Source organism: Penicillium canescens (genome assembly GCF_028828765.1).
Source record: "Penicillium canescens strain IBT 15451 chromosome Unknown utg000002l_segment0_segment0, whole genome shotgun sequence".
Taxonomy (NCBI): Eukaryota; Fungi; Ascomycota; class Eurotiomycetes; order Eurotiales; family Aspergillaceae; genus Penicillium; species Penicillium canescens.
The window spans coordinates 3,047,800-3,062,621 of NW_026703964.1; the positions used below are offsets into that span (position 1 = coordinate 3,047,800).

At 49.5% G+C, this 14,822-nt stretch overlaps 5 protein-coding genes across 5 annotated transcripts; 2 read left to right on the top strand and 3 right to left on the bottom strand.

The window, feature by feature from the left end:
- Nucleotides 1–245: 245 nt before the first annotated feature.
- N7446_002356 (putative C6 transcription factor) lies at nt 246–2,553 on the bottom strand (the record flags this gene model as incomplete). Its single annotated transcript, XM_058511105.1, has 5 exons — nt 246–676; nt 733–868; nt 921–1,302; nt 1,353–1,790; nt 1,853–2,553. 5 exons carry the CDS (start codon nt 2,551–2,553, stop codon nt 246–248), a joined length of 2,088 nt encoding a protein of 695 aa, XP_058376641.1.
- Nucleotides 2,554–3,097: 544 nt separating this feature from the next.
- On the top strand, nt 3,098–5,923 carry N7446_002357 (F-box domain protein; the record flags this gene model as incomplete). The annotated part of the gene is made up of 2 exons (XM_058511106.1): nt 3,098–3,201; nt 3,280–5,923. 2 exons carry the CDS (start codon nt 3,098–3,100, stop codon nt 5,921–5,923), a joined length of 2,748 nt encoding a protein of 915 aa, XP_058376642.1.
- Nucleotides 5,924–7,297: 1,374 nt separating this feature from the next.
- On the top strand, nt 7,298–8,289 carry N7446_002358 (uncharacterized protein; the record flags this gene model as incomplete). The annotated part of the gene is made up of 2 exons (XM_058511107.1): nt 7,298–7,584; nt 7,755–8,289. The coding sequence occupies 2 exons, from the start codon at nt 7,298–7,300 to the stop codon at nt 8,287–8,289; spliced, it is 822 nt and encodes a 273-aa protein (XP_058376643.1).
- Nucleotides 8,290–10,504: 2,215 nt separating this feature from the next.
- N7446_002359 (uncharacterized protein) lies at nt 10,505–10,883 on the bottom strand (the record flags this gene model as incomplete). The annotated part of the gene is made up of 2 exons (XM_058511108.1): nt 10,505–10,580; nt 10,651–10,883. 2 exons carry the CDS (start codon nt 10,881–10,883, stop codon nt 10,505–10,507), a joined length of 309 nt encoding a protein of 102 aa, XP_058376644.1.
- Nucleotides 10,884–13,115: 2,232 nt separating this feature from the next.
- N7446_002360 (putative extracellular threonine rich protein) lies at nt 13,116–14,616 on the bottom strand (the record flags this gene model as incomplete). The annotated part of the gene is made up of 2 exons (XM_058511109.1): nt 13,116–13,367; nt 13,495–14,616. The coding sequence occupies 2 exons, from the start codon at nt 14,614–14,616 to the stop codon at nt 13,116–13,118; spliced, it is 1,374 nt and encodes a 457-aa protein (XP_058376645.1).
- Nucleotides 14,617–14,822: the final 206 nt, after the last annotated feature.

The window sequence follows — 14,822 nt, forward strand, 5'->3', positions numbered from 1 at the left end:
TATTCTTTTTTGGAACGACTGTAAAATAGCGATTCTGTCTGTTTCTTGGCACGATGTACAAAATATTGGTCAGAAGTTTTAATATGAGAAAGACTGAGATTGATAATGTTGCATTCCTTCTGCTGGTTGGGCTCACTCTGGGTCCCAGGGTATATATAGATAAAAAAAACAAGCCAGAAACGATCTCTACAAGTACATGTGCAATGGTTGTGTCAGATTTCCCAATCTCATGTCAGCCCCGAATATCACGTCAGATTCACATCTTGGTTCACATCTTGGAAAACGGAGACATCCCAGATACCTGTCATATCGAAGGGGAAACCATCCATTGTTCCAAAGGTATTAGAGATCGACATCATATCGTCGACGATGTCGTTGTTTGTTTGTGTCTCTGGCAGTGAAATCGCGGCTGGGTTGACCAGCCCATTATCTGCCATGCTGTTCGTGAATGCTTGATCCATTGTAGCGCCAGTTCCGGGAAGTCGGTGCATGATGCGTTCGCAGTGGTCGAGACACATGTCTGCTACATCCCAGTCTTCTTCTTCCCGTACGCGACGCAAGACTGTGCGTAGGGTCTCTACATTGGCGAGACATGATCGTGCAACCTCGCTGTCGGTGGTTTCGAATGCACAGCGAACCAATAAAGTGGCTGTCGATGTGAGGTGGAAGGCACTGTCTGTAGTAATTGTTAGAAATCTGGAGGCGATGAACTGTAGCAGGGCTGCAACATACAAGGTAACCAGAACTCTTTGAAGTTATCTGTTCGCAGCGAGGTCATGAACCCAACAATTTCCTCTGCAGACCTTCTGCATTCTGTCTGGAAATAACGGCGGGCCTCGGGGTTATCCGTTTCAGCATTGTTGACCTCCTGCTACTTTGTTAGAAATGAGTTCTTAGGGGGATTCTGTTGTGTTGCTTACATTCAGTTCAACGCGGCTGACAAGCATTTTGACAGCCAAGAAAGCAAGTTGTAAACTGCTTGCTCCGTAGATACGTTCCCCAGGATGCACTGCTGGCCCTCTCAACCAGGTTGGCAATGAGTCTTCCCACATATCGAGATCGGTCCGGATCTGTCTCAGCTTCTTGGATGTCTCGCGCGCTGGCTTATGTTGCAAGCCATAGACCAGTGGTAATAGCTCGCCCAAGGTCTCCGTCAATCGGCAAAGATAGATGTGGCAATGCGCTGCTCTCACGCGCTCTGTGGAACGGACGTGTGATGGGACTATAACATCCACAGTTGGTAAAGGCACATCGTATTGGTTCTTGGAAATCTGAGGCGGTACACCATGACCGAAACTTCCCCTTTAAGATGTTAGATACGTGCACACGGGAGATGTACCTTAGAAACTTACCAACGATCGTGGATGACTACTCCCCACCAAAGACGAATCCGCTGGTCCTTCTCTGCCTGGGAAAGTTTCCAATTGCTAGGATCGCGATTCAAGCCAAGACAGTTTGCCAAAGACAGCATCCGGCCACAACTGACGGCATTTCCGGTCATCGAGAAGATGGGTCGTCCAGTCAGGTCGATAAGCGCCGCGCTGATAGTTGATAATCCGGGGGCTGAGAAGTCCTCATGTAATGCGGCGACGGTCATGTTCACCGCATACCGAACATCAGGTTTCGGGTGGCAGGCTAGTTTGGGAGTATGTTGCCAATATACCAGGGACATCGAATAGACTTGGCATACTAGCGCAGCGGGAGGGTCGTGTAGATCTTCGGCAATGTAGGACTCCCAAAATGATTCGCCGTCGAATATGGGAAATGAAACATTGAAGCGATCAATGAAGCTGCCATGAAGAAAATCAAGTTAGCATTAAGTGTATATTCAGGGTAGATATCATGAACATACAGTCTCACTAGATCGTGTTTGAACGGTCCTAGGATTTGTTCCAATACTTCCTTTTGATTCTCGCCGGGAGGAGTTCCGACCCGCATACCCTTCCTCCGCCGTGAAATTGTGGTGTAAAGAACTGGCTTCCGTGGGTCGCTCGAGTAGATGTTGTATGGGTGACTCTTGGGTTCTTCCGATTGACTGGCCCGCTCGGGGGGCATATGCTTCTCAATGACTTGTGCATCTTCTGCAACCATAGGTCCAACAATGAGAACAGACTCATTCTGAGGATCATCCATGTCTTTGCGCCGCGAATCGCTTCCTCGGCGACCACCCGACGACGTAGTTCCATGAGGACTGGGCCCGTTGATTGGTTGACGGGCCGGGATATTTTGAGTCGGGTGCGTTGATCCATCGGGACTGCGCTTGCGCTTCTGTCCCGGAAGAGCATCTGAAACTTGAGGCCCTTGCCATGGTTTTGTATCCGGTGCACTCAACACGGAAACATCCGCATTAGCTTCTTCTTGATAGTGGCAGTCGGCCCCCTGCACGCGACACAGAAGGCACGATTGACCGGGGATATCGACGGTGCATCGCGATTTGCGCTTGCGACACAGGTCACAGGCGCGGACCTTGTGAGATCGATATGGTCGAGCGCCGGCGTTGAATCCGGGGGATGGGAGTTTAGAGGAATTGACTTGAACCGTTGCTGGCGACATGATGCGCGCCCAAGTGAAAGAGCGTATATGCCGGCAGGTAGTACAGTGCAACAAAAGATGGCGGTTTGGAGACAAAAGATCCGGTCCGGGGTGTTTTCGGAGTCGGCCGATTAGCGGATGGGCTGGGTGAGGGGTACAAGCACACGGCCGAATGCGCCATAGAAGGGAGGCGAGTATTGGGTTTGAAAGTGTCAATGGCTATGGAAGTGGCCAGAGATGAGTCAGGGCTATGCGCAGCACATCTTGGAATACAATGATCAGCCCCAGTCGTCAAAATCCGGAGAAATCTCATCTTTTCCTTATCGAAGCTAAACTGCACGGGGCATGTGGGGTGCTGACTCATTATGCTAATGTAATACCTGATATAATCAATTATGTGGCCTCAGGCAACAAGGCTATTTTTATCTAGATCGACATCAATTCATTGTTGTAACGCTGGCGTCCCGCATTGCCTCATGGGGCACAGCCGCACAGCCACATAAACTTCGGACGGCATCGACTTCTCAATGCCCACTACGCGCCGATTTAGTAAGTAGTGGTGACCATGGAGGCCTCCTTGCCCGAAGGCTCCCCTGAGTTGCAACACTCTGGTACACCGCCCGACTCTCACGCGTTATTTGATCGGCTCCCAGCCAATGTGATCGAACGGTAAGTTCTCACCTGACCGGGTCCCATATGCCAGCACGTAGCTTGGGTATGTGCTACATGTTCTAACCCGCTTGGTAGCATCCTGTTTGCCGCTGATGCTAATACATTTGCATCCTTGGCTCTTCTAAACCAAAAATGGAAGCATGCATCCGATACCCCAGAACTATATGCACATCACCTATCGCGCTGTCCATCATTTTCTTGGACCCATGGCGCCAATTTCACGGCTGAGACAGAGAGCCTCGCTGATCTCAAACGCCTCTTTATCAAGGAGATAAGACAGAATGCGTACGACGTGTTTTTACGACCTCGGCAGACCCTCGTGAGACTAATTTCAAGTTCTATGAGCTCCTCTACGGCTTTCCCCCAGGGAGAAGTCTTTCGATTTTCATTTTCCGCAAATGGTCAAATAGTCCTATGTATCAGCTCCTCTCGCATTGTGATATTGGACGTGGCATCTGATCCAGTCACCGTTAAGCATGAGCTACAGACTCGGAGAAGGCCATTGGGTGCCACAGTTCGGGACGATGGCTCCCTCATTGCTGTTTTGTCCTCCACGCATAGAGTTCATATATACCAGCTTTCTGATGATGAAGCTAAGCACATTCAAGTTATCACGCTGAACGATGCTCCGAGGGACATCGCATTTTCACCAACAGGGAGCGTTCTAGCATTAGCCTTTGAAGATAGTATCGAGGTTTATGCGGTGGGAGAGGATGCTAAGCCGACCGATCGCCGCGCAGTGCGTTGCCTTCGTGTCGATGGACTTTCGTTCTCCCCTGATGGGTCAATGCTCCTTGGATCTTCAACTGATTGCGAGCGAGATGGTGTTGTCACCATCACTGCACCTTTCTATACCGAGACTGGAACGGATGCCTCGCCTGAGGAGCTTCATATGCGAATGTGGACAACACAAATTCTCTTCCCTGAGATCACACGCGCATGCACTCACGCTTGCCTCATTGCTGGTCATGAGGACGCAGATGAAAACTGGGTAATAGGCTATGATAGCCAATTGGCAGCATTCAAAGCCCTGAGGCTGAACGACGTCAATGCGGGCGTTGTATATTTTGCCAGTCCATTTTTCGCAGACGAAACAAGAGAGATGCGACCAAGTATGGGGCCTGCAACGGATGATGCAGGAGAACTTATTGCTTTGGGATTCCAAGACTCTGCTTTGTGGATATACGGGGTGCCTGGTCGTTTGGACCTTACTCCTTCAACTACAGGTACTCAAGGTGAACTCACTGGTACCCAGGTTGGTGGCATCCATCACTGCGGAGGCCGCCCACCTCGTGACAACCTCGCACAGCTTAAGAAGATTATCCAACAACCCAAGATATTGATTCGTGGACGCTGCGTCGCCGACATGAAAGGAGTTACATCTGCTCACTGGGTACGAGCGACTGATTCAACGTCAGAGACAAGAAGTCATCGCCGTAGACTTGTCGCAGTTGCTCCGGGTGGTGTGCGTCCGCAGATATTTGGCGAAGAGGATATTCCGGTTGACGGTGGCCGGGTGCTCCTCCTGGATTTTGAACGGTGCACAACGAATGGTGAGACGATTGAGCTGGATATTGAAGTCGGAGAAACAGCACCCAAAATTCTCATGGAACCAGACTCCTCTATGGACACCGAGGTTGAACTTGAAAGAAGGCGAACTCGATTACATCGTGGAGATACTGATACAACATTCGCATCCGCTAGTCATCGGCGATTAGTAGCTGCCCAAGGAAGTCGGGTAGTGCCGTTTCATTTCCGTCGATTCAGTGTTGCAAGCCCTACCTCGCCGACTGACACATCTCGAGGCGATGTACTTGATCTTCCATATGACAACGCGCAACCTCGTTCGAGCGATGTTCTCCACCGCGCTGCTACGGCAGCTGCATCAACCCGCGGGCGATATGATCCACGATATCGCAACTCTCCCAATCGACGACAAGTTCCCCATGAAAGCGACGCCGATAACTGGGTACCGCCTCCTCCCCCATACAAACAGGAAACAGAGGTACCGTTGCCAGACGATCTACTCAGAACCCTTCTTCCGAGAAACATGGTAGATGCCCAGGCTCTCAACGACTCTGCCAATCATCCTGGACGAGCACAAACCACTCGCATTGCACGGCCAACTGTATCAACTCGCCCACGCCCACAATCCGCGATTCTGCAAAGACTGGGCACTATAACTGGCCCCAGACGCAGGGGTAGCTCCATTGGTAGAGAAGATCTCTACTTTAGCCAGCAATCCGAGAGCCCCACAATCACAGCTCCCCGGGAACAGTCCGTCAACAATATCCCGCCATCAACCCAAGGGCCTACCCCACAACCTGATACAGCAGCGTCCCTGGCACATAACCACCCAGCCGTTCAATCCCCGCCCACGTTTGCCGTGCATCCTGCGGAACAGACCATCCAAGAGAATCCAATGCCCCTTCCATACCTGGGAGCATCCGCGCTGGGCGATGCCTACTTCCCATACTCTGTGTCGTCCCCAAACCTCCTTCACATTCCACAACCGCATGGTGATATGCAGGAGACAGTAGCAGATGATGAGCATGAGATACCTCAGAGACAGCGCTCGTTCCGTAGGCGGGTTTCAACGGAGCCTATTAGCTTACCACCACCCGAGAACGAGGAATGGAGACGCCGTATCCAGGATTGGAATGAACATACAATCAAGGAGCGAGGGAGGAAGCGGAGGGGGAAGTGCATTGTCATGTAGCGCCTGTCTGTCATTTATGCATTGTGTGCTTCATACTTGGAATTTTATACCTTCGTTAGAGCATTGTTATTTGGCTTGTTTCACAGATGAAAACAAGACGTGAAAGAAATCTGTGCATATGAATTGTAACGACTTGCTGTCATTGGCCCCGTTATGCGACAGGACCCAAGGAAAAGATAGAACCAAAGAGCACCCAATACTCGATTTGTAGTACTGTAGGATGCTGTCTGCATAAACAACAATGAACCCGTACTACATCCGGGAAAACCGATCATCATCTCAAAAAAATCACGTATCTCACACCATATGTTGATCCATCAAAGATGCACCGATGCTGGTTCTTTGACCCGATTGGATGAAGGAAGGCTCGGGGATTGAGGTCACGGGTCCAGCGGAAGCCCTAACAGTTAGCAGATGGAAACTCCAAACAAGACACAACCACGACATACCCCAATATTCGGCGTAGGTGTTTTCTCCGAGAAGATCTCACGTTCGGTTGCTTGGCCACGGGTGTCGAAAAATACCAGGAATCTGCCAGCGCGTACTAAAAATCATGAGGGCCAGAGCCAAACCCACAAGTGGTGCTGGGCTCAGAGGCGACGCAAATAAGCAAAGCAAATAAGCCTGAACGAAAGGCTCCCATAACTCGGTGAGTGGCTGGTCCACTTGCTTCTTCTTTCTCTGCTTTTCCATACATCTTCTCGTTGTCTGCGACGGGCGGTTCGCACGCTTCGAACGTACTGAAGGGAGAGAAGGGGGGGGCAGGGACTGCGGTTGCCAGAGAGCTTTATCCTAGTACTTGCGGCGCATTTTCTCTTTGCTTCGAGGGACGGTTATTATGCTTCAAGCGTACCGGAGGGAAGGAAGGGCTGGAGCTGCTCATACTGAAGAGGGACAAAACAAAAGTAGAGGGGTTGTAGACAGAGCCGAAGAACAGCGCAGAAAGGGACACTGGATAAAACGTAGGACTAACGGATAAAGCAAGAGGAGAAAGGTACCCGACAGGAGGTGTTGTGGGGAAGAGATGCAAGAATTTAAGACGATAGAACGTTCCTTCCTAATATGGTCGATCGATCCTTCCTAGCCTGTCTTCTTGGTGTTTGTCTTTTCATATCATCTCTCCTCCCCCCTTCTTTCTATTTCTCTTTCCTCTTTTCCCCAACTCCCACCACCTCATCCAGCGTCCCCCTTGGCGCTGTGTCTCTACTCCTGGTCCACGACGCCTTCCCGTTTTCGTTTTTACCTTTCAGTATGTGCAATCCTAACCATCCAATCCCGCCTTTGCCATAACATTTATGGGATTTGTAACGCGCCAGATCAGGTTGCTAACGCATCTTGGACACAGAACAACAATACCATCTGCCGCTCCTCAAGATGCTTATCCCATTCGTGGGAATGTTTGCGGCCACGGCTCTCTGGAGCCAGTGGTTCGCTATTCCTGGGCTCACTGAGCCAGAAAACTCACTCACAAAGAGGCTCTGCGGCTCCTTTCAGCTTACCATGGAGCTGATGGCCTTGGACGCACTGGTCAATGGTGTAACCTCCGAATACGACTTCCCTGCTGATATGACCATGCATCCAACAAAGGTCTGGAATTTCGACTGCGGCACAAAAACCGGCTTTCACCCCCTCAAGCAGAAAGATTCCCACCGCCACCTCTCGTCTCGTCCCCGATGCCTTCTTCTAAACCTCCTCGGTCGCGATTCTTTCGCTGGGCACAGGGCATGTTTTCCTCTCATGACAAGCAGCAAAAGAGTGGTACCCCACACCTACTCAGCCCCAAGCATCTTCCTTCAATGGAATGGATTACAACGTTGTTCTATTCCTGCAGTCTTAATCCTATTTCTGCCCTGATCCTCATTTCGGTACTGCTGCTGCGGTTCGGGTTGTATGCTCAACTCCGTGATGCCATTTATTACCCATGGAGCGAGCGTTTTTTTGATGCGCCAGAGGGTATTGATATCCCCCCTGACCTTGTCAATTCTCTACTGTCAGAGGGTTATGCGCTTTACCAAGATGTGGTACCCTTCTTCCATGATATGCGGGAGGTGGGAAACCCAGCGTCACAAAGATACCTCGGACTAAAGGGACACCCCGTACCAAAGGGACACCCCGTACCAAAGGGACAGCCCGTGCCAGAGGGCCATCCCGTGCCAGGTGTACACCTATTGCCGAAGAAACTGCCCGTTGTCACCTCGACTCATGTGTCCAGCACTACTGGGGTGTCGACTGGCTCTTCGAAATCTACTACTTCAGTACCGAAGAAGCAGAAAAGGAAACATGATAGTAAGAAGAAGAGAGAGCGGGACCGCAGATGGAAAGAGAAGGAGGCTGTAAGAATTGCAGGACTTGCCCTGGCCGAATAAATTCTTCTACCATGTGATCAACCTGATGAAACCACCCTCTTCGGAGGTTGTTGGATTCTCTTGATAGCTATCGAGACCCGTGGTCACGTGACAGATAGATCTAAGAACTAGCTAGTCAGAGAGCTCGCTTCCCGAGTCTCTCTCTCTCTCCGGGTCCTGATCCAGAATCAATATCATTGACATTCTATTGGTTCCTATCCCCCGTCAAGAATAGCCCTGCGGTGCCAGTCTAGAACATTGATCACTTCCCGAGGCGGCAGTTTTACCGTTACCTAGATTACGAATAATGTCAATCTCCTGTTGCCTTCCGTGTTCTTGGGAACGGAGGCTAGGAAATAGCGTATTCTCACGTTGCTATAGTAACTTCGTCTCACTTTTTGAACTTCAAGTTGGTCGACTCAGCCTGTCTTCAACTCATATAGGAGGTTGAATATCTTACTATTCCTATACTTTACCGCACACTCTCTCTTTTATAAACCCGAACATAAATTCCCTTATTGTCCTGATTCTCTAGTGCCAAAGGAACTCCAGTGGCAAAGGAACTGGCAGTGCCAAAAAAGCTCGCTGTACCACGCCGTGCTACGTAAAGTAGAGAAATAAACTGTCGGTCCTAATATGATTCTAAACAAGAAGTCCGCTATATCCTCAAAATTATGCTAGTGTTCCAGGGATCACTTCCTCTAGTCGATCTGTGAATGCCCGGAAGAACTTTGGGGCTCTACATATATTGTAGTGACGGACTATCTGTCCGTTACTAAACAGAAGGGCGTCAAACGCTCTAACCAGGCGGCCTATAAGCTTAACCAAGTGTATCTTATCTATAGGGTACAACGCTATATTTAATCAAGGCAACAATTAAAACTCTATAGAAGTATATACCCTTAAGGAGGGCTCGAGGAGGGAAACTATTAGGCAAATAATTGTTCACTCGTTTCTAGCAATTCGAATGATGGACTCTGAGACGTCTTGTTGCTGTGAAGAAAGCGAATTTGACTTTATCATTTTGCACTGGAAAGAGGAGTGGAAACCAACTTCGTTTTATCACTCTCTTCGTCCCCTTTCAAAATGCACAGCTTGGTGTTTGACATCGCAAGACAAAGACAAGTTTCTTCCGTAGCCCTTTCATTGAAGCCCTACTGGACCAATTCAACCCCGAGCTTGTTTCTTAGCATGGAGTTCATTCTTCATTCACGTATATCGGGGGTTGCCTGCTTCCGCAATGCGACGTGACTTTGGCGTCGTGCTATAGAACGCGTCCTGACAGTGGCTATTGAGAATTGCTGCAGGCGCTTTTTCAATTGCAGTATCCCACAGTGTAATGGTGCGATTTGTGCTAAGCATGTATTGATCTCTGGAACTTGCTGGTCACATCGTGTGGATATGTTCTTCCCCGTTTGCAGACATCGCGCCACCTACTTGGAGTTCTTGTATGAATTCGGATCTCGTGTATAGCCACATGTAAATGACAATGTAACAACCATCATGCAAGGGCCGTAGATCGGAGACTTTTGCGTAATCTTGTCCCTGTTGTCTGAGGCCAACACTGACTGTGTCGCCAACTTGACCGTCCACTTGTCTAGTGGTGCTGAAGCCACACATGAAAGGAGCTTCTAACGGGTTCGTTACTTACTGGAGCTGGCCGAAAGCCTTTAACGCCTTCCACGGGCGACGAGTAAAGCTTTTGCGCTGGATGTGTGAAGGGCTCCCGGACCGTTCGAGTCGCACCAAGTTCGTCAGTAGTTTAAGCTGCGGCACGTAAAACATTCTTTATTCTGTTTGAGGATCTCGGTTGTTTCGAAGACCTCATTGAGCCATGGACTTGCGTTGTTTGATTTTGATGTTGTCGGATGGAAGTAGAACCTATCAAAGGTGCGACACTAGACTCGGCATCCGGAATTGGGAACCACGTTTAATGCCTGTTGATGGCATTCAAATGAGGGCTTATATGTTTTTCTAAAGTATTTGAGAGCGTATTTGACCGAATATTTATACGGTGGCTCATCAACTAGTACAGGGAATGGAAATTGCAGCGTTGAAGCTATTTTGAAGCTATATGTGAAACAAACTTGCTTAATAAATCTAGGGAACATCCTGAATTCGTTTGAGGTCGGTAGTTTTATAAGATATTCTAGAACTTCCCATAATTTCAAAGCTGGACAGACAATGAGGGCTAAGGAATCACATCGGTAACTACCTCCGTATGCAAAGCCGATGCTTATTCCAGAGTGAACTTCTCACTATATCCAATTGGGCCTCTACCATCGTTGGTGTATGCGACCAGCCAAACATCACTACACAGACCAGATCAGCGTCATATTCTTATTAAATCAATGACGCAAGCTCAAGTATTTATTTTCTTACCCTGGACGAAGCAACTCTCTTGGTACCCTAACAGTAGCCTTTTCTGGCTCAGCCGGAGCGACACCGATAAAGTCGAATGTTTTGAAGTCTCGAGTAAGGAAGAAGCCGACATCCTCCGTGTCAAGTCTCCATGTCAGGTCCCAAGTCCGACGCGATTTCATAACGGGCGTATCGAGGACTAGCGCAAATGTGGCAGGCGCAAGAGCGAGGATAGAGAGCAATGAGAAACGCATTATTGGCTATGAATGAACTCCTGAGGTAAAGAAAACCTGGTGCTGAATATATACAGGAACGGGATTGGAGGCTGTTTTTATAGTGGTCATCCAAGAGCCAAGCTGATGACATATTTTTTAAAGGGTCTCATTCTAAATGCGCGCATCTCTGCAAAGCAAGTCATTGCGGGGTATACACTTCGCTAAAATGTTTGGCATTACTTGGACCCGGGATTACAGTGTATAGGACAATCATGTCTCGTGTGATATTGTTTGCATTCACTATCTGCAAGAAAGCCCGAAGATCACGATTGAGCATGGATAGATAGAAGCTTATTGGCCTATACCTCGGCTCTTTTATTCGATACGACATTGTACTATTGCAGGTAAATAGAATATGAGTTCTGCTTACGTGCATACGGGAATTGTCGGCTATTGTAGACTTGTAGCATGACACTGGCACTCGTAGTACATATATTTTCTGCTATCAACATTTTGCAGCACGAGATGCACAAAAAGAAGATGAGCCCCCATGTTATGACATAACTTTATTTAAGACCTATTCTGACTTGCTAAAGAAAGGGGGTGGTCCTCCGCTGAGCATAAATCTTTCCCCCGTCGACGCAATAAAAGGGGATACATGCATGTAATGCACTACGGCTTAACCGCTAGTCGCGCCACCAGTATGTGGTGTGATGAAGGTCTCACATATACGGGGTGGCGTATTGAGACTAAGCTCAACGCAGAACTATTTTGAAAATGGAAGTCCAAGTCTATGGGGATCTGTGTGTAATTCAATAACTAAGAGTAATTGTTATTCGATATAGTCCAAGTGCAAAAGTTGTGAGGCTTGGCGTTTCAAACGGATATTCGAATGAGCATCTGAGCGATCAATTGAGCGAGCAATCAGGCCCTGGCTCATCAGCTCCCAAGGGGAACATAAGCTAAGTATTTGCTTGTACGTAGGCTTTCTTTTTTCTAATGTGTCTAGCCAATTCTTCTTAGCTGACAGCACCTGGCGTTCGAAAAATTTACCTAAGGCCTATCTATCCACACTTGTTCGATGACTGGGATGTTCCTTCAAAAATCCGATAGTCCTAGTGACTAAAAAGTGTAGGAAATTTTGACTGCAAAAGGGTAAGATTGGGAGCACAAAAAAAGAACCTGGCTAAATTCGAGCAGTGGGCCCAAGTCCAGATGAACGCCTTCAGGAAAGGAAACGCTTTGATTGATACATAGGTATTACTGACATGCATATGAACAGAGAAATAAATTAAAAACAGTCTAAATAAATAGCAACAATGATGACAATCTAGACATCCAACTAAGCGGGACCATCACGGATCCGGAGAAAAGTCTTATACTGCCTCCGAGTGAGCTAGCGACACTTCTTACCTAGTAACTCATGGGGATAGTAGTCATAGTAAAGAAGAAACTCAGCACACTAATTGTAATGAAGACCGAGTCATCATAGTCTCCAGTGAGAACCTAAGGACATTCCGAAGAAGGAGCGCGTCATCGTTCATGACGGTGGTACCGTTGGACGTTCTGCATTGGATGGCTATGACAGTGACCTGGAATAAGATTACCTCTTCCAGGAGGAAGATTAATGTAACAAAGACATAGTCGAACAGAATATCAAAAGCGACATTGCATTACTTCTAAATACCCTAACTCCTCTAAGATCACCGAGTATCAGCAAGGCCGAACCTCTCATCTAAACAACAAATCAAAAGGATTAACCACTTTTCAACTCTAATACAGAAATCCAAACAACCTAAGCCCTGAAACGACCACGGCGGAAGCGAGGCAAGAAGGCAGGCACAGACGCAGCCTCAGTGAAGTTCGCAGTGATAGTCATATTCGAGATAGTCGAGTTGCTCAAGATAGCCGTGATGTTTCCAAATGGGGCACGTCGAACAATATCAGGGGGCACAAATACTCGCTTAGTTGGCTTGACTTGGGAAGGACTGGTGCTGAACTTAGTCTCTGATTTGGTCTCTGACCTGGAAGTCGAGGTGGTTAAGGTGCTGCCAGTGGTCCTAGTCGCGGAAGAGGAGCTTGTGGTTTTGCTGGTTCTCTCTCTGGTGCTGGTTGGGACGAAGGGAGTCGAGGTGCGGGTGCTGGTGCTGGTGCTGATGCTGGGGCTGGGGCTGGTACTGGTACTGGTGCTGGTACTGGTGCTGGTGCTGGTCGTGGTGCTGGTTCGGGTGCTGGTGCTGGGGCCAGAGCTGGAGCTGGAGCTGGTGGATTTCAAGACTCCGCCACTGTTGCTTGGAGGGACCGTTGAGCTGCCTCGGCCTGTGGTGGTTGATCCACCGCCGCCACCTCCAAATGTGATGCTTCCACCACCACCTGTCGGGTTACCACCTCCTGTTGGATTACCACCAACTCCGCCTCCACCAGGGTTAACTCCTCCAACAACTCCTGGATTTCCACCACCATCTGGGTTACCTCCACCACAACCACCGGGATTTCCACCACCGGGATTTCCCCCACCACCGCCTGGATTACCTCCAGCAGCAGCAGCAGCAGAAGTACCCGGGCAAGGGCAGCCAGTACCGGAGGACGAAGCAGCAGTGACAGTGACAGTAACAGTAACAGTAACAGCAGGAGGGCAAGTAACAGTCACAGGCTCGACAGGGACAACAACAGTCTCCTTAGGGCCGGAGGGACTTGCACTACTGCTGCCGCCGCCATTTCCAGTCTGAGGAGGGCCGCCACCTTCACCACCGCCGGTAGGACCAGTGGTAGAAGAGTGAGTAGTGCTGGGCTGTTCAGTACCACCTCCAGCACCGCCAATGGGAGAAGTTTGAGTAATAGGCTGTCCAGTACCACCTCCAACACCACCAATGCTAGAAGTTTGAGTACTGGGCTGTCCAGTACCACCTCCAACACCACCAATGCTAGAAGTTTGAGTACTGGGCTGTCCAGTACCACCTCCGCCACCCCCGATGGGAGAAGTGTGAGTATTGGGCTGTCCAATACCACCTCCACCACCACCAATGGGAGAAGTGTGAGTACTGGGCTGTTCAATACCGCCTCCACCACCAACCATGGGAGAAGTTCGGCCACCACCGCTTGGAGTTACACTTCCAGGACCACCGCCACCAGAAGGGGAGGTGGTAGAGGGTTGAGTGGTGGAAGGCTGAGTGGCAGGTGTTACAGTGGCTCCACCTCCTCCAGGAGAGGTAGATTTACCGGGCGAGGTCTCTGGGCCACTGGAAGAAGGCCCAACTCTGCCGCTAGTCTGGGGAGTAGCAGTGGTAGAAGGACCAACACCGCCTGTGGAAGGACTAGTGTTGGGGCCAGTGGATGTCTCTGGTCCACCAGTCGAGGGGCTGGTGGAGGTTTCGACAGTGCCAGTTGGAGAACCAGTCGAAGGAGTAGTGGTGCCAGTTCCAGTTTCTGTAGCGCCAGTGCCAGTTGGCGAGGTCCCACCTCCAGGGGAAGTAGGTGAGCTACTACCTCCCTCTGTGGTAGGGGTAATGGACGGTTTACCACTACTACCTACCTCGGTGGTGGTAGTTCTACCACCACTGTGGTGTTGGGTCGAGGACGCTATATCCTCGGTTAGAACCGACAGCAAAGAGCTCTCAAGTGCGGGATGATTATTGCGCTCTTCCAGGTCCCGCCCCTGCAGACGGTGGCGATCCTCAAGACCAGGCTCCAGCGCGACATCGGGAGCAGCCGCGACACTCTGGAGGAGCGTCCAGAAACAGGCCAGCAACAGCAGGCACTTTCTCGAAAACATGACTGGGACGTAAGGTAACGGGGTATGTGCAGAATGATTGAGCAAGGGCTAGCCTAACCGGACAGGCACGGGAAGAAAGATAGAGACAGAGACAGGGAGAGCAAAATCAATTGACAGAGCAGATCGCTTTTGAATTGAAGATTGAATTGGCCGATACAGATATCGATATCGATATCAAACGCAAGATATGAAGTGAAGGAATATAG